The 26,187-nt window shown below is 39.3% G+C and overlaps 2 protein-coding genes across 2 annotated transcripts in view; both read right to left on the bottom strand.

Moving 5' to 3' along the window:
- Positions 1–20,488, bottom strand: part of LOC104251026 (aldehyde oxidase 3) — a 48,887-nt gene extending 28,399 nt beyond the window's left edge. Inside the window, exons 1-16 of the mRNA XM_059820576.1 lie at positions 20,435–20,488; positions 18,871–18,928; positions 16,993–17,089; positions 16,022–16,130; positions 14,917–15,043; positions 13,873–13,934; positions 13,318–13,404; positions 11,129–11,209; positions 8,647–8,791; positions 7,089–7,181; positions 5,666–5,817; positions 4,868–4,961; positions 3,697–3,806; positions 1,336–1,520; positions 917–1,079; positions 633–725 (exon numbers count right to left, since the gene is read on the bottom strand). Coding sequence (XP_059676559.1) covers positions 633–725; positions 917–1,079; positions 1,336–1,520; positions 3,697–3,806; positions 4,868–4,961; positions 5,666–5,817; positions 7,089–7,181; positions 8,647–8,791; positions 11,129–11,209; positions 13,318–13,404; positions 13,873–13,934; positions 14,917–15,043; positions 16,022–16,130; positions 16,993–17,089; positions 18,871–18,928; positions 20,435–20,488 — 1,710 coding nt within the window. The remainder of the gene's footprint in view (positions 1–632; positions 726–916; positions 1,080–1,335; positions 1,521–3,696; positions 3,807–4,867; positions 4,962–5,665; positions 5,818–7,088; positions 7,182–8,646; positions 8,792–11,128; positions 11,210–13,317; positions 13,405–13,872; positions 13,935–14,916; positions 15,044–16,021; positions 16,131–16,992; positions 17,090–18,870; positions 18,929–20,434) is intronic.
- A 2,756-nt stretch (positions 20,489–23,244) lies between these two features.
- Positions 23,245–26,187, bottom strand: part of LOC104251139 (aldehyde oxidase) — a 44,272-nt gene continuing 41,329 nt past the window's right edge. The window contains exons 34-35 of the mRNA XM_009812887.2: positions 25,578–25,745; positions 23,245–24,539 (exon numbers count right to left, since the gene is read on the bottom strand). Coding sequence (XP_009811189.2) covers positions 24,489–24,539; positions 25,578–25,745 — 219 coding nt within the window. The 3' untranslated portion in view covers positions 23,245–24,488. The remainder of the gene's footprint in view (positions 24,540–25,577; positions 25,746–26,187) is intronic.

The following is a 26,187-nucleotide window of genomic DNA, read 5'->3' on the forward strand; positions in this document are numbered from 1 at the left end:
TTTGCTTGGGCTTTTACTGAGTGAAGAGTTCTCTGTAAGGCATATCTTCTCAGTCTTTTAAGGGAGAACAAAACAAATTCTTGGCTGATGCTGAAAGTTTTGGTGGAAAAACTGATGAGAAGCAGTAAATCTTGATTTTAAAAGTTTTTCAATTTTGCAACAAAAAAAAATAGTGAAAATTCTTGATGAATTTTGAATATTTTTAAACTTGAAATCTTCTACTGAACAAACTTTTTCACATGCCAACTACCTCTCCATTTCACAGTGTAGCTTTGCAAATAAACCTTTAAGGCCCGAACAATCACAGATACGCTGCAGTAGGTTATTCCATTTATTTGTACTGAGGCTCACTGGACAGTTTAACTAAATTCTGCTGAGTTCTTGCATAGCTGAAAGCTGTGCCTCTGTTTCAGCTGTGTCAGGACAGCCTGATGCTGAACAACACCTTGAGGGCAAGGAATGCATCTGCAGCCTGAGACACTAGGAAATTTATAAAACAATAAAAGATTTCCCACAGGGTTTCAGGAGCTTCACATTACAATTAGTGGAGGCTTAGGAATGAAAATTTAGAAGGGCAAAATATTCATTAAATTAGAGGGTCTGTGGCAGTCCCAGCTACAAACATACCTCACCTGATAGATTTGGACACCGTGGGGAACACCACTTTGTAGCATTCCCAAAGCACTTATCTCCTCTTGTGAGAGTTCAGCATACCTGAAGGGATACTGAAAGGAAGGTGATGTCAGAGCAGTGTTGTCAGACCCTTATTTCTAACACAAAACTCCTCTCATGTATTTTGAAGTAAAGCCTAGCACCTTTACCCTTTCCTCTCACATCCCCAGATCTTTAAAAAAAGGCAGAGATTTCCTGCAGCCTGTATGCTGATGTGGGTGTGCAATTCTTGTCCAGTCCTTACCATCTGATGTAAACCATGTAACACTTCCAGGTAAAATCTGAAAAGGAAGCTGACAAGCAGAGTTCTTCTGTATTCTACTTTTCCACCCAGAGCTGATGAAGGGAGAAAAATTTCCTCTAGCACCAGTCTGCAAGCTTCATTCAGCATCTGATCATTCCATTGCCTGGTAGAAAAACAGACTGACATGAACACACACTTCTTTATAAACAACAGGCAGCGAAAGTTATTGTGAAGTATGTGGGAAGTAGTAAGGGAATCAGCATATGTTTTACCAAGAAATAACCTATTGTTGGGGAGGACAGGTCAAATGTAGGTTTTGAGAGGCTGATGATGGGATCTCCACTGGCAGAATTAAGCAGACCCTATGCATCATACCATGACTCCTGCATTTGGCTTAAATACATGAAGATATGCAGTACCTTCCTATGAGCTTCTCACAGGACTTTCTTGCACTGAGTGTGGTTGAGCCAATGCCTCCATATAAAATACTCAGATCTACAATGGTGTCTGTGCCTGGACTGAAGAGTACTCGCATTCCAGAATTCACTATGGACAAAGCATTTTTCTGACTTACAGCCTGTCTGAAGGCTGAAATAAAGTCATCCTAATGGGAAAAAAAAAAGGAAGCAAAAATTCCATCAGTGGCAGAAATTGATTGAACGAAAACAAGTCTATTATTCCTTGTATTTTAGGTGTTACCATTGTCCGAAGAAAGAAACATTTTTAAAGAACATTTGCTAGAATTACTGTTTCAGGTAAACTTTTTATTTTTCTTGAAGTACTAAGCTAATCATAGACAGACATACTAAGAGGTGACATTATTTGAGGTTATCTACATGTACGAAAACATGCCAAATTTTAAATTTTATCAACGGTTTAATGACTTCAGAGTGCTGGAAAAGCAGTCCTGTTATAAGCCACTTCATATAAGGCTGGTATGTTCTTTAAATTGAATTCCAGCTTAGAAAATGGTGGTTTCTTCTCCAGGACATGGAGGCCCCACTGTGCTAAGGAACCTGATTTTTTGAAGGTTTTACGCTCAGAGATTCTACATTTTATGCTACAGTAATGGCATTTACAGATGGAAATGCTAGAAACAGCTGGGCTTTCTATTGTCAGAAATATTTTTTTCTGGAGACAAATCCACATATTTTAAAAGAAAACATAATAGCAATTTCATTCATGCTCAGGCACAGATGAGTCCTTTGAAGAAAGTGTATAAAGTGCTCTTTCTGTAGCCCCAGAAAGAAACTTCAGATTCAGACAGCCACAGAACTTTTAAAGTAGAGGTTAGCAGGTTAGATCTGTCACTATAAGTATGTGACACTCTCATGACAAATGTAAAACTCACGATTTCATGTTGAATAGTGAGTTTTGTCAGAGATGGAAAACCCTCTCAACAGGATTTACCTTGCTTCACTGAAGCAACATTCACAAGCTACCCAAAACCAAAAGCCAGCAGCTGACAGGAACAAGAGGGAGAACTGACAGCCAGGTTTCCATCTACACTTTCTGTTGACAAGTCTTGCAAAAAAAGGGTGCATGTGCCTTTTTGTTGTGTCAGCAGAGTTACTATAAAAGGTGATTCAGCATGCAAGTGAGTGGAAGAAGCAGCCTCCCCAAAAAAAGGTGTTAATTTCCTGTGGTGAGGCTGCTTGGTCTCACATGTTATTCAGGTGACGGCTGACATAATTTTCCTGCTGTTCAAAGTGACCTTTTGAGTTTGCCAGCAGTGTTATTGTCTTGTGTTAATTTTGTTGTCTCCACCTCTGTTGTTCTTAGGTGCAACTGTCTCTCTCTGAAAGGCAAGACTCTGAAATACCCTCTGTGATAGTTTTAGTTCTGTGGCACAACTTGTCATGGGAAAAAGCAGGTTGGGATTTCTTTTACGTTGTGGAGGGAACTAACCCATTCCTCCTTAATTTTCTCTTCCAGGCTGTTTGTCTCTCATATCACCACTAAGGCTCAAAGCTTCTGGGCAGCAGAGGCACTGTTGCTGCTGCCAACACAGATTATGCTTTTGCAGGTTTTGAGCTCATGGGAATCTTGGTTTTCATGGGAAACCTGCCACAGCCAGCCAGCCACTCATGGGCAGAAGCACTCCTCCAGCATGAGGCCACATGTTTAGTATGCTGTATTGCAGCGGGTGGCTACTCTGAGGACTGACCCTCTGATGTCAAGGTTGGCAGACTCTTGTGGTCACTCCCTCATTGACTTCAATCACAACATACTAGCTTGTAGTTGGGTCTTCCTCTACTTGCCCCGTACTTTTCCTCACATCCACTAGAGGGATATCTAAGAACACAGTAACAATGACACCATTTCCTCTGCCCCTAACCCCCTACAGCCACGTGCTGCCACCTTTGGTCCCAGTAGTTAGGACCTTATTTTGTGAGTAGTTGCAACGACAGCTCAGGACTTTTCAGTGTAAATCGCTAATTAGTTAGTGAGAAGAGGCCAGAAATTAGCTTTATTGCTGAAGACTGTGGGACAATATGGCATTCTTCTGGAATATTCAGGCAGCCCAAATTTCTATATCTGGAAGGGGCACAAGTGCACGTTTAAGAGCGTGGGGGGAAAAACAGTAAGCGGCCTGAAGAAGTAGACGAAGATGGCCAGCTGGAAGAAGTGGGAGGGGTGATGGAGGGATGTCAGAGCTTTCTTAGCTACTTCCAAAGCAATAGTAACTTGCATGTTTCAATGCCTACTGAAGATAATGGAAATATTTCTAATAACTACATTGGAACCTGAATGAAACCTCTGGAACATCGGGTTCTTACCTTCACAGAATATGGGATGAGAACAGAAACAATGACCTCTTCGGGCTTGATGTCTGCATGCTCACAGCCAGCAAGAAACTGATCATTTAAAAGAATCTGCCGTTTACCATCTGTTGGAGAAAACTGTAGTCTGTTATTGAATGTGGAGCAAGAAGGAAATATTTCCGCATTGCAGATTCATTGAATCTGTGCAAAAGAATATATTAAGGCCACTATGGCCTTTGTACAGTCAGCTCCATTCAGGATCTAGCCTTAGACTGCAAAATCCTTTGAGTGGAAAGGCCAATCTTTATGATACATTTTAAGCGCAATATATTTCCCTATATGAATGCTATAGTCCCCCATCACACATAGAATACTGAGTATTTTATACTATTTAGAAAATCTACATCTTCCAAATGCTAATAATAGTCAGAAAATTAGTGATGTAGGTTTAAATATGGCTATTCTGTTTCTGCTCAAAAGCTCTTAGACCATTAAACCCTTAAAGCACAGTAAGCTTTTAAGAGATTATCAAGCACTGTGATGAGATGGAGAATCAGTCCTGTACATCTTTAGTTCAAAGACAGTAGAAACTGTTGCCAAGATTTTCCAAAGTACCCACAGATTCTATGTGACAAGGTTGGTACTTGCTTGGGCTTGATTACTGGAATTGTTATTTAAACATCATGCATATTTATACACACACATATATGCACAGAAGTACCAGTGACTGCAAGAGAAGTTTCTAGGTGCATGGCCCTAGAGAATGAATGAAAGTTTTTCTTAAAATGAGAGAGACATAAACAGTAAAAACAAACAGTGGTGGAGTTACAAGATAAAGCTACCCTGCCTGATAATTGGAGCAATTTAGCCAAAGGCAGTGTAGAAAGGAGACCTTTCTACCTGTCAGGCCTGCCCGCCTTGCTTTCATGAGATTGCTAGACATTGTTTCATTTTGCCATGTGAAACGGAAAGACACTGTTTTCTACTGGCAGACACTTTTTGCCAGTTAAAATGACAGGCAAATACCAGGGTAATGTTGTCCTCCATTCAGCAACATGTACCATTCTAATTCATCTAGGACATGCACAGTAGTGTTTCATTTGAAAACTATTACCTATAGTCATATTCTCTGTTGCAGTGTTCTGGCCATCCAGCAAAGACATTTGGCACGGAGTCCAAACCTTACCTTTTGATGCCAAGTTGAGGACAGATTTGCCAACTGATAAGATTGGGTTCAAGTCCCAGGTCGATCCCCTGCTTACAATGTGTCCTCCTAAAGACTTTAACAAACAATGAGGTTATTTTTAGGCTTGCCCTTCTTACATGTAACAGGAATCTGTATCATAACCTCATTTTATTCACTTAAAAGGCCTGTTGGAAGAACTTGCATTTGTTTTGTTCAATCTTAACTGAAGTTCTACATTTGTTCTTTTTAATGTGATTTAATTTATTGTTCCCTTCAAAAGTAGTGTCTCGTATCATCTCTGTTGAGAGAGGCCAGGTTTACTTTTCTGCCCCCTGCCCTCCTAAGAGATGGCCATTCCCTTAATTAAAGGAAGAAATTCAAGGTATTAAGGTAAGGGAATTTTAAAGGAAAATCAGGGACAAGATCAGAGATGCCTAATACATGATGGGTAAACAGCTAGCATTGATAGTCAAGCTAAAGTATGATTGGTTGCAAGGTGTGGAGCACCTTACTGGAGAACCCCACTTTTCTTCTTTGCTCAGCCTCTTTTAGCTCTCTGCTCAGCCAGTGAGCAGAGATACCAGGAGTTTCTCTGCTTACAGTCCTCTGCATATTTGCCCCTGCTAACTAGCGTAGGACTCCCAGTTATTTCATACAACTTTTGTGATGGTATTAACTATTTAGCATTACAAGGCATGATCCCAACCTCACCCAGCTTTTCTCCATATATTTGTAAGTGGCATTCACACAGACATGTCTGTAGTGTTGGCTTATTTACTGTCAGTGCTGAATACATACTGCCATGCTCCTGATTTGTTCTCCAGCTAGAGTTCTCAGGTGCTGCAAGAGAGCTTGGTAGATCTTTGTTCTCTCCTCTGGAAGTTTTGGGACTGCCTCCGTCAAGATGTCTCTGAGCTGGGCCAAGCAGCAGGCAGCTCCTATTACTAGCCCTGAGATCAAATGAGTTTAAACAGTGAAATCAGAGTGCCACAACATAAATGCAATATATAGCTGATAAGGTGTCTAAAGATTTGCTTTTGTACACAGCTTTTGTCAGCAGGAAGACAAAGAGAACTTATAGTAAGATGCATTTTATATTACATGCAATAAGAAATGCAGATACTATTTGCTTATTCAGCAATGGTTCCTAGTATACACACATACCTGACAAATTTGCATGGTGTATTTGCACACACCAATGCATATCCATTTTTTGTGCTATGTATCCCCAAAGACATGAACAACAGTTGACTCATTAGGATGAAGGATGACCAAATTATTGGAATCTTCCCAGACCAAGCAGCAAACCCTCAATCACACTTCCAGTAGTATCAGAGAAGCCACTATCATGGACTTCAGTGAACACTGGAGTAAGCCTGCAGAGAAGTCTTCAGGTGTTGTGTAGCATTTTTTCTCAACAAAGGGGCTATGTTCTAAAGTAATCTTTTATCGATGGATCTGCTTAAATGCAGAGTTGCACTGATATTAGCATAATAATTTGAAAATATTTACAATTCAGTAGCTGCTGTAAATCATGGAGCTAGGATAACATAAGGAGAGAAAGAGGCAACTGTAACAAAATGTTAATTTCTCTAATTTTTAATAGCTTGATTTCCCATAGGGAAGATGCTGCATTTCATTCTTTTGCTACAGGTATAATGCCTTCACTCATGGAGGTGATGTGCCTACCAGACTGGATTCTTGACTGGTGGACATTAGCACAGCCCTTTTGATGTCACTGCATCTGTGATAATTTCTATTAGCTGAGAATCTTGCCCAGCTACTCCAAAGAAAATCTTGTGAAATTTTATGTCTGAATATTTTGTGTTGAAAATCTAGCTCTAGCCCAATCAATGTTCTGCGGACTCTGTTAGATCAATGGTCATGATACAAAGGCTCATGACCAGTGAAAACATAAAAAAATAAGGCTTAGGGCCTTCCCCTATGTTTGCTGTCTGCAGAAATTTGAGATTTGAACAAATATATTTTTGTAGAACAGTTTTATAGATTGTCTGTTGCCATCCATCATCTCCAGACCATAGGTGAGCTGACATACTGGTTAAAAAGCTTAGTGAAATGACTGCTACAGAGAGAAAAAATCCAAACCATTCCGCACCAACAACAGTCAACAGTTCTTATTGCTTCTGTTTCAAAATACAAACCCCAGGTTAATTCAGTCAGCACTGTTTGTACCATCAGTAGAGGTAACGTGGAGACTTACCATCATTTGTGCTACTCACAACATGCATTTCTGTAATCCTAACAGGATGGAGAATGATTGGATGATAGACAGCATGGTGATTTTTTTTGAGTCCTGAAAGGCAAAGTACGATAGTATGATTGGAGATCTGATTAAAGAATTAACTGTATTCCTTGACATGGACACTGAAAAGTTCAAAAACATTGTAATTAAGTAGTTTCAAAGTCTTAAGTTTTTTTGTTGTGCAGTATCTGGAATATCACATTTTACTGCTTTTACTAGGTCCACTTCATCTGCTTCTTTTGCAGTCCAAAGGCTGATCTGAAGTCCAAAGTCCAATATTCTCTTTCCTGACTCTTGCTCCTTGTTCCTCTGGACTGGTTTCTGGTCCTTTTCTATATCACATTCAGATTTCACTTCTCATGTCAGAGCTATACACAATTCCACACCTGCTTCATCATGTTTCTAGCTACTCACTTCACATTTTTATATAAGCTACATAATACCCTTCTTCTCTTCTTGTGCAATGTCTTTAAAAAAAACTATTCCCAAACTTGTTTTTACATGTAGTAACTAGATTATCTCATGACCTCTCTCTATTGTAAACCTCAGGCTTTCTATGGTAGTCCTCTTCACTGTGCAGTAAATGTTTTAGAGCCTGATCCGATGACAAGAGAGATCTTTCCCTTGATGTGAAGGGACTTGAAGTTTTTAGACTTAAGATTTGGTCCTTTGCCAAGTACTGCATCATGGGGGTATATTACTAAACAAACACCATGTCCTTTACTGGGCAATGTACAGATAACTAGAAGACCCAAAGGGTTCTCTTTTGATCTGTGCCTTTACTGTCCCAACAGTGAAGGAAATATTCTTACCAAATTCCTCCTGACTGATTACTCCCTCAAAAAAAAAGTATACTAACAATTTATAAAAGTAAAAAAACCAATATCCATAATGTGCAGAAACTAGCCAGTGCCTGGATACCATGGCATACGGGGTTACTGTGCTCTTTTAATGGGCATTATTTATTTTGTAACATGAGAAGGAACTTCTTTACTCTGAGGGTGGCAGAGCACTGGAACAGGCTGCCCAGAGAGGTTGTGGAGTCTCCTTCTCTGGAGATACTCAAAACTCGCCTGGACTCATTCCTGTGCAATCTGCTCCAGGTGAACCTGCTTTGGCGGCAGGGTTGGACTAGATGATTGCCAGAGGTCCCTTCCAACTCCTGTCATTCATTCTGTGATTCTGTGATTTTGTGATGCTCAAGCTAACGTGGATGTGAAGTGTTTAGCTCTCATCAGCATGAGTGAGTCCTTCCTTATTCACACAAATTGTCTCTCTGAGGTTACTGGGAGAAGTTAGGCAGCACAAGTCCTGGGCTCAGGTGATGGTGATATTAGTCCTAATCTAGTTATTGACATGCTGCAAAAACTCAGAGGAAATTACATTGGCCTAAATATTGAAGCACAATTATTGCAGTGAGAGAATGCATTGAGGATCCCCAGAAGATAAAATGCAAGATTATGCGCCTACTGCATAATGTAACACCTGTGTCAAAAGATCTTTTGTCCTTCCATACCCACACTGGTGTTCCCCACAACCAGGGGTGCCTTTGGATACTTGGCTTTTAGCTCCAGAAGCTCCTTCAGGCTAGCAGGAGAAATCCATGTTGTTCTCTTGCCATGGAAAATCAGAGTTGTTCTTTGCTGCTCTTGAGCCATTCTCTGTGGTGGAAAGGACAAAGATTTGGTACTTTTGACTACTGTCAATATAAATCACCATATTGATAACTAGGAGACTGTCATGATATGTGAGACATTAATGGGGCTTTTCATCTGAGGTTCCTGAAGTGCTGTACAATGCTGAGCTTTTATCCTAACTATATTATTGCTTGAGAAACTGAGAGAAGAACCAACTAAATGACTTGGTAAGAGACACACTAAATGAGTGGTAGAAGAAGATTAGCCTTATGTTTTCCTTTCTCCTGCTCTGATGATTCTGAAAGACACCCTTTGTATATGATGTAAACAATAAAGCAATGCGACCAGACTTTGTGGGAAATCAGGATGCCAAAATCTCACTGCATATATGACAGAATATAAGAACTGTATTCTCTTAGTCAGGGAGGATCATTGCATCCCCATTTGCTGAGTGTCTTGTATCTACTGCACTAGACCCAGATTAGTTTCTACAATATGTAAAATGTTTTTGAAAATTAAAGTACCTACTTTCCCATTTGTCTGCAAGGACTAATCTTTTCAGAAATATTGTCTCCTTGGGATGGTTGATTGGTATTTACATTTCTATTTAATCAAAGTGTTTTTCAGGCACCTCCTCTCTTACAAGACTAAATATATCCTTTTTTTCCCCTAAGAATACCGTATATGTTCTTTTCATATTTAACAAGTGCCATGTAGAATCATGGTTTCAAAATATGCAAAAGCAATCACTGAGAAACACCTGTCTTTGCAGACAATGCAATGAACAGACCAGTGGACAAGCCAGAACTGTTGCAATTATGGACCGGCCTTCTAGGTAAAAGACATGCCTGAAACATGACAAAGGAGCTATGTGTCTGGGGAACCAGTCATAATCTTAGTGGTGTGGGCACCCCTCCTGCCATAGAAGAAGCTGTCACTAAGTATTACTGCCTAGATATCTTCACAGCTGCATTTCACATGCTTTTTTCCAGTACTCCAGACACTTAAAGCATATTCACCAGGCAGGTTTAATTTCTAAACACAGAGCTTAATGCCAAACCTGTTTAAATCTACTGAGAGCTTGAAACAGACTCCAACAGGATTTAAACAAGCTCAGCATAATCAACCAAGATCTTGTAAAAGACCTTGTATAGCCTGGAGAAGCAGTTCACTCCTCCTGGCAACTCAGCCTGTATATGCAGAACAGATGACAGCACCTCCTTTCTGGCTGAAGAGCTTTTTGAGCCAGCAGCAGTTTAGCCAAGATCTTTAATCCAAGTACAAGAGTTGCAAAATGTCCATTTAATACTTGCATTCTTAAAGCACGAGTCTCTCAAAGGCAGGTCAAGTAGCAAAAAGGCAAATGTGCCTTCCACTTCATGATTTCATAAAGGAGCTTGTGCCTTATTATGCGGGTTCTGCACTGAGAGGCAATCATTAAACAAGGAATTCATACTCTATGACAAATGTTTACAAAGCCAACTGCCTTGCAGCAAATAGTGTTCTGCAATGCAGTAACAAATCAAAGAACCATACCATGCTTTCTGAGAACTCAAATGAACTTTTGAGTCTCTGAGGTGGTTGTGTAATAGCAGCAAGAAGTGCCCACAAATATTTGCAAAAGGAGTGCAAACAAGGTATTTCACAAGAAGCTGTGGAAACATGAGTTAGGATTAAAAAAACAGCCTGGACCTGCCTGCTTGGATTCTACTTAGTCTGGTCTGGGTAAATCCTGCACTACCATTTTCACAGTTCTCTTCTCTTGCCTCTCTCTGCAGGATCATGGGCACTTTATGCCTCCTCCTTTCAAGTTTCCATCTGTCCTTCTGTGACTTTCCAATAACTACTGCAATAAACCTTCTTCTTTCCTCTTCAAGTCCTTTGCCTTTCCTGTGGACCTCCAGCATTTCCCATGTGTAAGTCCGGTCTCAGGTTGCCAGGGTCTATGTACCAGTTGGAAGGGAACAATGGGTCCTGTGGTCACTTGAATCCAACGGAGAATCACAAGACAGAAAACATGGAGAAGCTCATTTGGGAACTTTCAAAGAAAATACTGTATTCCACAAAAAAGGCCAACTGGTCCAAAATGAATTGGTTCTGAGTAAGGAGTTCTTTTGGGAAAAGTCTGGAAACAGTTTTGGTTCTGGACAGGCAAACAATTTCTATTTTGAAAATATGAGCTATTTGTAATAATGACAACATATAGATTATCCACATCGAAATGCCTCATCATATTTGACTAAAACTGATCTTTTCTGTTTATCTGAGGATAGATCTTCCAGCTTAAAAAAACCATCATGTTTTCAACATCTGCAGGAACTCAGTCATGCTTGCATGATAACAGAAGTCAATAAGGCCTACCATTAGTTCAGGAGGAAATATGAATTCCTGTGTTGGATCCACAGGGGGGAATTCTTCTGGATTGCAAAGACCTGAATGAATCTGCAAAGAAATTGGGGGAAAAAAAGGAGCATGCATATTTTCAGAGTAAGTTGCAAGTCTTTGTCAAGAGATGAGATTCTTTCCTGAGGTGACATTGAGTTTTGACACTTTATAGGTTGAGTTGCATTAAAAAATTCAAATGCCCAAATTGATTTTTAATGTTTAGTTCTGTTATAGCTATTCACAAACTACTCTAAAGACAGAAGACTATCATACTAATCACTGTCAAGCCTTTGCTTGGAATACATCTAGCCTCAAGAAAGATCTTGCAGTATTTCCTGAAACTGGTTATAGCAAACGTGTAGCAGCCACATTGGGTGAAATGTCTACTGTGGGAAAATGCAGTGCTGCATGTATAGTTACGTTCTTTTCATAAACTGTACCTGTTAAGGAGCTTTCTGACAGAGAGAGTTTGACATGACAACAAACAATGTAGCAGTCCATCCAATGAGAAAGACTTCTTTTTTGCTTAAGGAGAGCCTCTCCACCCTTGCATAAGCACTGTGAGAACTGAATGCTGACAACACACTATAAAAAATAGCTTTTGCTACTTGTTTATAGATGTCTTTTTTCTGCTGAGGCCTCTTGTGAGGCTACGCATTTTCTGAGCTTCTGGGAACTTACCTGAAAGACGACTCTGGATATGCTGTGTTACCAGAACTGGTTCGTTTTTTCTGCCTCACTGATACATTTTCAGAATCAAAAATCTTATCAGACCAGGTAGCAAAACAGGTCTCAAGTATATTGAATACAAAAAGAGATCAACATATCCTAGTCTGAAGTCTCTTATCCCTTCCCCAAACAGTCACTATCTCTGGGCACTCTTAACAGATCGCAGCCATGGTAACTATAAGATCTGGCTGTGGATGACCTAGTCTACTGACAGACTCCATTGATGACATGGCAAAAAATTCTGGCTCTCCCTTGATCTTCACAGTAATTAGGCACCAGCTATTTAACTTGGATGAAAGCAACTATGAGGAATGAAAATCAGTGAAAGCTAAATAAGAGAGCACCCAAAGTAAGTGCTGTTTTGTAACTGGCAACTGCTGCATTGCCAGGTTCATGCTTCAGACAACCTTGGCAGCAGCTGGACAACAATTTTGAGTTCTTAAAGGGGCAGAGACAATACACACATATACAAACACACACACACATCCAGTCACACTCCTGTGGCTCTAAGGCTTTTCACTGTAAAAACAAATTTTCCTCCAATCACCAAAGACATCTTACTTTAGAGGCTCCTTAAAGTTTTTGTGTCAGAGGAAATTTATCCAAGGAGTTCAATTCCTCATCATGAAGCAAGATGGAGTCATATTAGGGCACTCTAGCCTCTTCTTGCAGGTGGATAAAGACAACAAGTTCTGAGATGCACATAGGGAATGGAGGACCTTTCTGAAGGCCTTATGTGTACTAGAGTTCCCATGTGTAACCTTATACATAATAATTGTGGAACCTTTGCCAGAAGAAACACAAATGAGGTGACATGATTTTAGAATGTGCGTATGTAGAGTCAGAATAAAACAATGTGCATTTAGAATCAATACCAATATATCTATCAATTACTATAGAATGCAGAAGAATGAGACACTTCTTCCCTGAAGATCTTTCAGTCACTACCATACAGTAACACTTATGAAAAGCTTTACAAGTACAAACTGACATTGCACACAAATAGCTTTGTTTCATCTTCAGAAATTCAGAGTTGGTGTCTCAAGCACTCAGAAACAAGCCATGCTGATGGCTGCAGAACTTCTGTTAAGGGAGTTCAACTTCACATCAAGACCAGATTTTTTAAGAAAGGTGTTTCTGATCAACAGTTTTCTTCCTCACAAAACAAAGTAGACTTCAATGTTTAATACTGAGATCCACACTGTCACTGGAAAATGTCACTAAATAGATCAAACCTGTCTGCATTCTGACTACACAGCAATGCAGATATGCTTGTGCTACCTTTCTGCAGCACCCAGAGCACAGAGCACGGAGTTCAGTCTGGGCTAAATGCCCAAGGACACAAAAGTAGCTGCTGCCACAGTTCAAGATGGCCCTTTTCTACAAATTTTGTAATGCCAACAGGAGATAATGAAAAAAAATCTAATGTAACTTACCTGACGTTCTGTAGAAGATGAACACACACATTCTTCCTGACCCAAGCAACATTGTCTGGTTTCTCTGAGTCGGCAACATGTTGGCTCCTAAAGAAATCATATCCTACTCTATAAAAGCAATGAAGCAGCTTTGTGATTTATTTGTAAATTAATATTTTGATTCTTCCTGTTCCAAAGCAGATTTTTTCAGTCACTTGAAGTTGCTCCAGGAGACCTCTTAAGGCCCCTAGGAGAGAGTTCCCTTTGAGTACCCAAGTATCCATAAAGTAAATGGAAAAAACTCAAAATTACTTCAGTGGTGCCAGGATCAAGTCATTGGAACTGGCACAAAGGATTCTTAAGTGCATTGAAAGGGTACATGTAAACCTAAAGTCAGTGGCAGCTGTAAGTGCCCAGCACATTTAAAAATGAAAAGAGCTAGATTTTCCAAAGGCTCAACCAAAAAGAATTTCCAAATGAAGCTAGATTCCAGCTAGGTACTTCAAGGAGGCTCAGCCTTTTCAGATACCACCAACTGTCCCAAAATAAGAAACACATTTGAAAATATTGACCTACCCTAGCAAAAGATGTGTAGCTGTCTATAATTGGCCTGTAGCCTGTGCAACGGCACAAATTACCTGAAAAAAACATGTGATAATCAGAACAATGTTTGGGAGCACCGGCATAATTGGGAATGGTCTGGCATCAAACCTGTAGATATGAAATGCTGATATTTATGTCCCTGCTCTCAAATGGGCAAAATCACATCTGTAAAAATAAGAAATATTACTTTGTCATTATGATCTATGATTAAAATTTATTAGTTTAAAGGCCATTTCTAATAATAATAAGAATTATTTTTACGAATGTATGTAAAAAATCAAATTATGAAAAGCATCCAAAAGTAAATACTATGATTACTACTACCACTACAGTCTTTGGGTTTTATAATCCAATCAAAAATCTACTGCCATCCATCACTATCGCAGTTTTCATATACAATTAATAGCAGTAGTAAAATCTCTACTGGAGTTTCTGGCATTTCCCTTATGAAGTCAGAATATTCTGGTGGGAGGAGTCAATTATTTTGGGAGCTATAGGAGTGTTAGCAAACTTGGGACTAGAAAGTGAGTTGAAGTTACTTCACCTATTGTAGTAAATCTTGCTTGAAAAGCAATCAATATTTCAGTGGGCTAAAACGTCATATAATCTATTTCCCCTGTAACTGCAATCTGTATTAGGGACTTCATATTACTGGTAGGTGAGTACTTACACTGCAGACAAAACAGAACCTACTTTTTCACTGTATATAACACTGTACTCATATTGCACTATATTGAGACTGCTGGTGTAGGAGGGCTATAAAAACATGCTGTCCTAAATGCAGGGATTTTCAGAAATATTTAGCCAGTGCTAAATGCCACTGTGTATCCCATTTGAAGTCTCCAGTGTGAACCACCTTTTTATGATTTTGAGATGTCCTTAAACCACCACGGCTATGACAAAATACCACTTTGGAACATCATCTATTGCTCTTTGAGTCAAATCATACTTATGACCTTGGCAATCAAACATTTACCCCTTTATTATACTTTTTACAATATACTGTCTGAAACCTACCATCCAGAGCAGAAATTATCTGCTCCATGGAAGGTTCCGCATGGTTTCTCAGTAAAGCATATATGGACATCACCATTCCAGGGGTGCAGAAGCCACACTGGGAGCCATTGCATTTGGCCAGCCTTTCCTAGAACAAAACAGAACAACAGGCCTTGAATCCAGGATATGGCTTCACTGACTTTTTGAATAGCCATCTTCAGGTATGTCATCTACTAGCTGTAGGCCACTAGCAGCATTTTGACTATCCCCATATGACCATTCATGATGAAAATGCTCAGAGCAATCACCTAGTTAAAGGATAATACTCGCTCCAGTTTAGACCCTCATGATCCTAATTCCTTTATATGAGAACAGAATAAGACCCAAGATTTTCGGTTTAGACATCAATCTTATGTTATGTATTTCTAGCCATGAAGGACAGAACACAGAACATCTCCTCAACCAGAGATTCAGCACAGATCAGTCCCAGAGTCCAGGCCCTTGCAAAAATAATATTGAGAAAAAAGAGGATGTTTAGAAAACATTCTTAAATCTATGTGGTCAGACTGTGCTTTTCAGGGACAAGCCAGCATGGAGGAATTAAAGAGCCAACCTAATCCCAGGGAGGTCTCTGGCACACAGAGAAAATGTGTCTCATTTAATACTTGTCAGTCTGGTTGCCACCCGGAGTCACCCATTCTTTACTACAACATACGCAGTACATTGTCCTCAATGAGATGGTCAGATGCCATGCTGGTGTCTAAATGAAAATGATGCTCTTTGTTCTACCCCATCCCCTTCTGAAAGCTGGTATCCTACATGGCATACAGTTGGATAGTCCTGTGTTGTGGAGATTGTGATGTGCTCCTTGCATGGTAGTACATTAGGAGGAGCTCCTTCCATGCCCCATACAGGGCCAATTACAACCCAGAAATTGCTGTATTAATTCCTAAAAACACCTGTTCATCTAAAAAGATCAGACAAAATTCAGAGTTTCTAGAATCCCTTCAGAGACTCTACATTGCATAGACTCACAGCACCTTCTCACAGATCCCAGCTTCATTACAGACATAGGACAGGAAAATTTCATTATCTTGCAGCCCTATACAGTCCAGCTTACTCTCACCTGAATTGGATGAATCCTGGTTTTTATGCTTCCAACCCCTTCCACAGTAGTGACGGCAGCACCGTGCAGTGAGCATATGGGGAGAAGGCAGGAGTTGGCAGGATGATGTCTTTGAGGTGTGAAGAAGAACTGTGGTGTTAAAAAGGTTTGTCATATGGGTCCAGGGAGGAAGACGGAAAGGATATATACTCCAGCTAATCTAGGAATGCGCAGATAGAGCAGAAAGACATGGGGGAAAGGATATGCAAGCGTACGAAATCCTGCACTTGGACCATGAGACTGTGCATCCTGCTCCTACAGCTGGGACTTAGGCACTAAGTGATAAGCTTTTCTAATTAAAGAAGTGGAAGGTTAAGTTAAAAAAAAAAAAAAAGAAAACCAGTACTACATATTTTGTTGAAACCCAAAGTCTAGAGCCAGATGTGATGAAGTCAGGCACAGCATTTCTAATGGAACAAAGTTTCAAGAGCCAGGGAGAGAAAGAAAGTAGAACTCCTAACTTGGCTGTGGGCAAAACTGTACAATTACTATGTAATGTGTCTATTGCTGAAGTCCATGGAGATTTTATTAACGATTACATGAAACATCTAGTGAAGACTTATTAACAGTGACATATCCTCAAATAAGCACAAGAGTCAGATGACAAAAGGGCTGCTGAAATCTCAAATCATAAAGAACACAAAAACACAATTTCCCCAGAAAACTGGGGGGAGTTGGTGTTGGGTTTTTGTTTTGTTTTGCTTTGTTTTTTTTCAAAGCTTGAAGAGAGAGGATCTAAATTGCTGTTACTGTGTGACAGTGAGGCCAACCCTGTAATCACCTTTGTAGAGCAAGTCTATAGGTAAGGCTTATAAACATGTACCAGAACTCCCCCAAATCCATCTAAATGGAAAGAAACCAAATACTTCCTAGTGAATGTCAGTTTTCTCAAAACACTAAATTACTATTTCCAAATATCATTGCAAGGATACTGTATCTGCTTGGAAACTGGATCATATGTGGATATCATCACAGTGCAGGCACCACAGCCTCCTACTCCACAGCCATATTTTGTACCTGAGAGACGGACTGCAAAGGACACCGTTAAAGAAAAAAAATTACAACATTCAGAAGTTATTTTTCTTTATATTCTTCTAAGTCTCCCTTGTTTTATGTGCAATTGGAGGGCTATTCTGACTAGATAGCTCCAGAGAAAAGAAAATGTGTACAAGATAGATGAAAATACAATCATAGAATCTTAGAATTGTTTAGGTTGGAAAAGACCTGTAAGATCATCAAGTCCAACCGTTAACCTAACACTGCCAAGTCCACCACTAAACCATGTCCCTAAGCGCATCATCCACATGTCTTTTAAATACCTCCAGGGATGGTGACTCAACCACCTCCCTGGGCAGCCTGTTCCAATGTCTGACAACCCTTTCAGTGAAGAAGTTTTCCTAATATCCAGTCTAAACCTCCCCTGGTGCAACTGAGGCCATTTGCTCTTGTCCTGGAGCACATAAAGAGATGAGAAGGGTCAGGACAGAGAGAGAAATGAGTGAGGCAGACTTCCAATACAGAGTTTTTCAGTCTTTACAGTCAATACCTGGTAAATTCCCAAAAGACTGAAAACAGGACCCTGTAAGTGGAATGGGTTGAACAAATACAGCAATAGGTCTTCTTGTTAGCCTTACTCATAATACTTTCCTAATCCTTACACATAATTATCTGTATCTTGCATTTGCAAAACAGTACCAGCAGATCTCAGCATGCTTCCAGTGCTGCTTCCTGAACATCCAAGGAATATAGTAACTTAAAATGGAGCACAATACCCAAGTGCACACACCTAAATTCTGTATGGAAGGACTCCCTCCCATTATGTGCCTCAGTATAAAGGCTCAACCCTCAAATCACAACCTCCTCCTCCTGATGTTGCAGTGGCCTGCAGTCCAGTGGAACCTACCATTTCCTTTCATTTTAGCTCCTTTTCAGAATGATAGGTAGTCCTATTACTCTTCCCACTGGGTGTGTGCACTTGCATTTATTTTGCTTAGGTACTAGATGGTGTCTTCCATCTGATTTCCCCATGTTTCTAGATTTCTTTAAACGCAGTGGAATTTTATTCACTTGGTGCATTCCCACTGGTAATCAATATATGACTAATCATATCACACTGCTTGACTGTTAAAGAGTTGCTAATTATTCCACTGAGTGCTTGGACAATGCATAATGCAAGCTAATAAAAAAGCTGCAGCTAATAAATTACTTTCTACTACTGCCCTTCTCCAGTTAATCCTTAAATTAATGTTGTTTTTCTTCCTGTATAGAAGGCTCTCAACAGCAAAGCTAAACACACTTGCTTAACTTTATAACCTGCATGGCAGCTTCTTAGCTGGGATAACCGCCACGGAAGTCAATAGAGCCCTGACAGCAGTTAGCAACCTGAAGAGTCTCAAATGACAGAAAATAAAGATAATAAGATAAGCTTATGCAAAACTCTTTGAAGGACTAGGGCCTAAATAAATTATTTACTATGGAAGTAGTTCTGTGTTGATTTATTTAGTTACTATTTTCATCACAAATGCACTGCAAGGTTTTTTGTGCTTTGGGAAGCTGTAAAGAAGATTTGGGCAGTATTTAGAAGAGTTACACTCAAACTTTACAATGTTATAGCCATGTAACTAACTCACAATGCACATACAGCACTGAATTGCTCTGCCAAGAACAAATACAAGGAGAGTTGTGTTATTTCTACTTATTGTTCTGTTTACATTGGTTCCCAAAGAAAAGTGAAACAAATCATCTTAATCCCCAGTCACAGTAATTTACAGAATTGTATAACTCAAAAGCAAAGTTCAAAAAAAGGATATGCTTCTTTCTTAGATAATACAGCAGCAATTCTTCAGGATCTGCCTGCCTCTCTATTACCTACATTATGAAATAAAAAAAGAGATTATGGGTTAGAGAGGGATATAATATAATCTTCTCACAAGGATTAACTATGATGTTGAAATGCAGTGATTGTAGATTAATGTGGTGTGTTTGTTCAGCAACAGGATCCTGTCACTTGATTACAATCTGAAGATAAAAAAATGAATGGGTCAAGCAGTATTGGTCAAATATGTCCTTTTAAAGGAATAGAAATAATAGTTTACTCAGAGAACTGAAAGGGAAGAGAGGCTGAGTAAGCATTGGATGGACAAGAGTAGAAAGAAAAGTGTCTTTGGACAAGATCTTTCCTTGATTCTTATCAGCATGAATCAGAAATTCCTTCATTTTAAAGCCATGGACTTGTGTGTGTGAAAATTCTGTGTATTTTTACCTCCTTGAAGTTGATATTAACCCTTTCATTTGCAGAGACCCATCAGCATAAAAGCAGAGGAAAATCTTAGTATAAGAAGATCAGGGAGGATATGTAACTAAGTATATTTTCAATGTAATGAAGTTTAGCATGTATGAGTGGGGCTTACGCAGGACTTGCTTTAGCCTTGTCTCAAGAATCTTGCTGTATCATTGGCATGCTTCAACTTACTGGAGACAAGATAATACAAACAACTTTGAAAACATTTTTTAGGACCCATTGCTGCAGAATGAAAAGAGACTGAACCTCAGGCTTTTCTCAACAGTTCTGCTATATCAGCAGCAAGCTCCAATTTACCAGGTGTAAGACAACACAAACCAGCTCAGGAATTTGTTTGGAACTGCAAAATGAAATAAGGTTTCAGAGTATGCCTTTAAGCACAGTTGGTATGTAATGACAGATAAAACATAATTGACAGAAAAAAATGGAATTACTTTTCCTTAATTCACCTGGTAAAAAAAAAAAGCCAGTACCCTCTCTCGTGAGTTTAAAAATATTGACCAAACAACTGAAAAATATCTGTAGCAAGGTCTGTTTGTTTGTTTGTTTTTTAACAAAGAAATAAAATTCCTTCATTTCAGCTTATAAAATATTTTGGGTGATGTCTTTGTTAATAGGAATTCTTATTCACTTGACCTGCAAAGTAAGAAAAGGTGACAAAATGTCTTAAAAAATGAAATGTGAGCTTTTGGCATCAAAACCAGAAAAAAATTAACTACTTATTTTCTTTTGATTAATTACTGAAACAATATTAGTAAGCAGCATATTCTTTTACTAGTGATGTATTTACTCCAACTATATCAACTTCAAGAGCATATTAGTGTAAGGTTTTAGTAAACAGCTAACTAATTATAATTCTAAAAAATTCTGTGATATGAGGGGCGATACAAAGTCACTCAGACTATGTAAAAACTGTGGTAGAAAGCAGGATGCTATAAGGAAGATCAAAGACAAGAGATGATTATCCATGAATAAACTGTTGCTCCAGAGTAACAGCATCCTGAATATGAACAGTAAATATTAAAGCACTGCTGTTCAAAAAAAAAAAAAAAAAAAGGCATTTAAAAACTTACCTTCCTGCCATTCACGTAAAAGACAAGCTCATCTGATTGTTGGGAGCAAGCCATGCTGTTGCATTAAAGTCTGAAAAATAAAGATTTAGACATCAAGCAAAATCAATGAAATGCTATATGCTCTTAAAGGTCAACTGAGTTTGCTTTGTCCCGCAGAATTTATTTGCAGACTGAGCATCAAATTAAATAGATGGGGAGGAGCCAGTGTAATGTATGCCATTTCTCAGGGATTAACGCACCAAACGTTCTACACCTACTCCCCACCCCAACACTTTTGTGGTGAGCTGAAATAACCTGGAAAGAATTTGAGCCCCTCTAATTCTAACCCTGTAATCTAAGAGATAAGGCACTTATCTGTGAGGGGGGACTTCTGTGTTTGAGCTACAACTGCCAGGCCTCGGGTTTTTTTATATTATCCAGTAACTGAAGAATTTAGAATACATAGGAATGCCTGAAGCTAGAATCCAGGACGTGCAACATTACCCACTTCTGTGGGATGTCAAATGCTAAGCTGTGGAGCCATGCTTCTCATTTTAGCTTGTCACTAACCTGAACTATCTATATTTTTTTCCCTGCAGAGTGACCAAGTTTTAGCAAAATCAAGACTATTACTACATACACATTTAAAATTTCCTTCTGGCTATCTCTGTGCCATGCCAGCTCGATACCCTGACTGCTGCGGGTGCCATTATAAGATATATATATACACACCATGTTCTTAGGGAGAGAAATCCCAAATCCAGATTTGGGATTCTAGATTCTTATCCATTTCTCTGGATGCGCATACAGGAAACAAGGTCATTAATCTTTAAATGCTTTATTACAGCTAGCCTTCTCTTTTTTTTTTTTTTTAAAACAGGACTTATGTATATGTCTTTCAGAAGTCTCCATTGTGTACATACATCTTTTGTTTCATTTACTATTTTTACATTTTACAGCAAAGGTCTCTATTTCATTTAGAGTCAGCGTAGGCTTGCAGCACAAAGCAGTCAGACCCAGATCTTTTACCACTCCCCATTAGAAGGAAAAAAAATTATTCTCAGCAGAGATATGCTGCTTCTTTTGTGTTTTATCCCCTAAAGTATGCCTGAGAGCTACCACAATGCAAACACTGAAGTGATGTCAGTCAGTAGGTCCTACAGGCAAAAGCCCTAATGGGTCCTGCCAACTGCAGCACTGCTGTAGTATTGCACATGTGTTGTAGGTACAATGATGCAGGTTCAAAGGACTAAGAAAGAACCAGACCCAATACTAGATTTTGGCAGTCCAATATCTAATGTCCAGAGTATTAGGTCTCCAAACCAGAACCTAGTATTTTTGTTAGGTGTTTAAGCTTACACACACACAGAATGGGAGTGCTGAGGGTGGATAGTTATACAAACACTTCTTTCATGAAGAAAACAAGTAGAAAGAGTTCTCAACCCTCTCCAGTTTGGGTGTTTCTGTACAGTGCACCTTAATGTGTCAGCAGCCATCCAACGTGTCAGTGCCTTTGAAGCCCTAACCTTTCTGCTTTTCTAGCCCCCTGAGTCTGCACATTTTAAACAATATTAAAAATGTAACAAAAAAACCCTTCTTTAACGCTTGTATAGTCTAAGAAAATCTCTTTCATAATATCCCATGTAGCCACAGTCTCATCTGTCAGGATGTTTAATTGTTGATGTTTCCATGCAGTTTTTCAAACACCTAAAAGCCAGGAGACACCTTAATATGTTTCAGCCCCAAAAAACCCCAACAACCCATGTTTGGTACATGTATAGATTTTACTGAGACAATCAGACAACAGTGCCACTTGTAAAGAGGCAGGAAGGAATCTTTGTTAATAATAACTGAGAAATACTGACAAGCAGATGTGTGATCCGCACTGCAGAAAAAAAAGTGCGAGTCTAGAACAAACACCTCAGCGCTGCATGTGGGGAGATGTCATTGCCTGCAAGGGTTGGGCCATGATTTTTACAAGATTTGACTTGTCTGGAACTAGCCAGCACCTGTGCTGATGCCTAGGTACATACGAGAACAACAGACAATGCACCTTCCCCCAGTTCAATAGACCTATATGCTCCCTGCTTCAGCATATCCCAGGATTTACTCACGTTTTGCAGCTGTTATCGACACGTGGGGTTGTGAGCTGTGATTAACAAGCCCATGCAGTGAAACTTAAGAAGATGCTTCAAACCAGAAAAACTAGTTATGGCAGCAGCATTCACATTTAATTTGATTTATTAACTTTCTTACAATATATAAAAGCCAAAGTAATACAAAGAAAGTGAAGAAAAAGAAGTAAAACCCAGTGGGGCTTCAGCGGCGTAAACCAACTTTTAGTGCTACTTCAGATGATTTGCTAAAACCTGCCTGGCCTCCAGTTACTAGGTTATAACTTCCAGTCCTGTGCTCTCCTATGTCTCTGCTGTCTTATGACATCTAAAATGGTCTAGACACCTATGTTTAAGCAGCTGAATTTCACCTACTCATAGTGGTTACAGAGAGACAAACAAATTGAAACAATAAAGATTTCATATCTTAATAGCCAATGCAAAAACAGTTTAACCTACTAACTTGATTTCTGTCACAGATACAGTATCGACTTATAAAAGGTATGGAAGGCAAGAAGAGAAAATAGTCTGTGGAAAATTGAGGAGCAGTGAAATAATAAGAGCCTGCAGGCTGACATGTCAAACAAATTACAGCCATTTATTTTCATTACAAATGGCAGTCTTCATGGCTCTGGAGCAACCTGACCTATGAGTAACTGGAAGAGCAATCACCACGCTCAGCAAGGAATAACTGATGCAGAGGTTCACTGAAACCACACATTGAATGTACAAACTACCTATTTTCCCAGTTCTAATTTCTTACCAAAGAACCTGCTGCGATTTTTCAGGTGCTACTTTGGGTAACTTCTGTACACTTACTAAAAAAGTGTTTTCTCTGTATTAGGACGTATCCCAGCTCAAAGTCCCAAATTCAAATACCATGGAGATTTGTGTATTTGTGTGTGTGCAAACAGAACTGAAATCTCAGCTTTGCACTTCAGGAGGAGGAAAGGCTGAAGTTCTGTCAGTTCAATACTGTGGATTCTGATGCCGAAATCTGAGTATTGTGGCCAGAGCTTTCATAATATATTAACTTTGATACAGTCTATGTAATTTCTTGGTCTCATTTTAGATTAAAAATATATACATACTTCAAATTTAATAACACCAGAATTTCTGTTACCATTTAATAGACTACTGCTTTATGTTTTCCTGTTTTCTCCAGCTGCTACTACTTGGGTGTGGTCTAATCCCACTGCACTCTAGGCAGCATCGGATGACTGATCTTTGCAGATCATCTTTTGATCTCATTACTATCATTCCATCTTCTTTATCACAGGAGTGGCCAAGAGTGGAAGAAAGTTCTTAACTGTACTTTCATGGCTCAATATACTCCTGAGCACAGGATTAAGCACTGCTTGAGAATCCTTTCCAGAGATAGGTTCATTCAGTCTCCTATTCAAAGCACGCTGAACTCCATGTGAGTTTTCCCATTAAGTTCAGAGGCTTTTGGCATGCTCCATGAGAAAAAGAAAGCTTCCAGTGGAAATTACAACTAAATGACTCTTCCAACTTTTGGGATAAAATTAATCTCCTATATATGTAAGTCAGCCATAGCAATTTGCCTGGCATAGCAAAAGAAAATCATAACTCTTGTTTCTTGCAGGTTTTAACACAAAGATGTCTGTGCCAGAAGAATCTAAAGCAACTTTACTACTTCTTCTCCTGCAGCATTTGAGCTGAGCTGTTCAGCAGATCTTTCTTGTTGAATATATATGCTTCAAATGCAGGAGATGTATTTCTAGCAATTAAATGCAGTAATTTAAGCAAAGTACTGTAATGAATATACCGAATGGAGAAGGAATATAAGGGTAGAAGATGTAATGTGCATATTTTTGGTAGCTGATTCTATTCTGAAAATGAGAAAATATATTTATCTGTGTGTTGATTAGTGTGTATTGGGGCAGTAAATCAGTTTTTCATTCCATTCCATTCAGGTCTTGTGCACTCTGGTTTGTCATTCACACAGATATGGCCCAAGGAGTAGAGGAAGCAGAGTCATCATTTGTCATCTAAAAGAACAAGAAAGAAATGAAGAAAGTGATTTGTTAATATTGTTTGATTGGCAAGCTCCCAATATTGTCCTTATCAGGTGCCTCCAAGTCACTCAGCAGGAGATACCTACACAAGATGGCTGGAAGGAAGATCAGTGATAAGTGGGGTCAAGGTCAAACAGGAGAAGCATGGTCTCTGCACTGGTGGACCTCACCTGACACAAGGTCCTGCGATGACAGTATGCCCATGGACCTATTGATCTGGGGGCCAATGATGCCCCACCACGACCACAGAAAAACTATGGGAGTAATCTGTGAGTGAGAGCTCAAGAATTTCCATGGCAGACCCTCAGAGGTTCAGAGTACGGTATGGATTTATACGCTGGCAAGGACCTTGCTTCACAGATGTTGTAGGCTAAATAAAAACTTACGCAGAAAAAGAATTGTAATAGCAGTGGGAACATGACTACAGTGAACAGTTGCAGAAAACATGGAATATAAAGGATCAGCATTATAAGAAGTGTATTGCCTCATTTGTTTTTCTTCTGTAGCCTTTTGTTAGCTCTGAGTTAACTATTTTTCTCCCAAAGAGTACTGGGCATAGCAAGGAGTACCAGAATGAGCTGACAGTGCCAGAGTGCAAGTCAGTGGGGTAAAGCACCTGGAAGGAGACTGAAGAAGCTTGGAGGCTGATCCATTTCATATCAATAAGAGGAGCTACTTAATCCTCTATGGGATTTGACATACAGAAGAAAGGAGAAGGCTTCATGGAAAGAGGGGATTGTAAAAATTATGTAAATTCCAAAGAAAAAAAAAAGATTATACAAAATCAGGGAAATTCCAATACAATACTTGAATGGCTTTTGTTGGAATAATTTGTGTGAGTGAGACCTGTTACCAGACATTTCAATTACAAGGAGCCATATGATATTGCTGCATACAAAGCATGACCAATTGGAGACATCATTAGGCACCACACCATTCAAGGGTGCCAAAAGCAGTATGCAATTCTACCCAGAGATACTTAAACAGACCCTTCCCCCACCTTCCTATTACCATCTCAGTAAAGTCATCTGCGCAGCCTGCCCGTATTTGTTCAGCGGTCAGAGGGCTGTTCAGTGCAAAGGCCTTTTTCAGTCCTCTTTCATTCCTCACACTAGTTACTGCATCTCTCAAAGCGAAGAACACAGAGCATCCCAAGAAAAGTCCTGCCTCACCTATCCCCTGAAAACGAAAAAAAAAAATGTTGTCAAATAGGTGTAGGTTCGAGCAAATGAGAGGAGTACATGCCATATCAATATAAACTAAAAATCTTAAAAGTCAGTGACTCAAATTATTTTGTCCTTCAGTAACGAAGTTTATTTTAGATTTAGTGGAAGCAAGCTTAGCTCACACGAAGTCTTCTGATAGTATCTGCTTCCAGGGAGCTAAAAAGGTTAATTTCAAATATTGGCTATTGATTTTAGAATCTTTTTGGCTCATTGCTAAACTGAAATTTAGAATATCTGGCAGATAAAATAAAAACAACCCAAACCCAGGTACAGATACAACTAAGAAACAAAGCCTGAACTCATGATAATTCCCTGTGGACAAACACCACTGACCTCAGTGGGCTTTCACATCCTCTCACTGCTTCTGACATAAGATTCACATTTGTTCCTTATCT

Source organism: Gavia stellata, chromosome 8 (assembly GCF_030936135.1).
Source record: "Gavia stellata isolate bGavSte3 chromosome 8, bGavSte3.hap2, whole genome shotgun sequence".
NCBI classification, from domain to species: domain Eukaryota; kingdom Metazoa; phylum Chordata; class Aves; order Gaviiformes; family Gaviidae; genus Gavia; species Gavia stellata.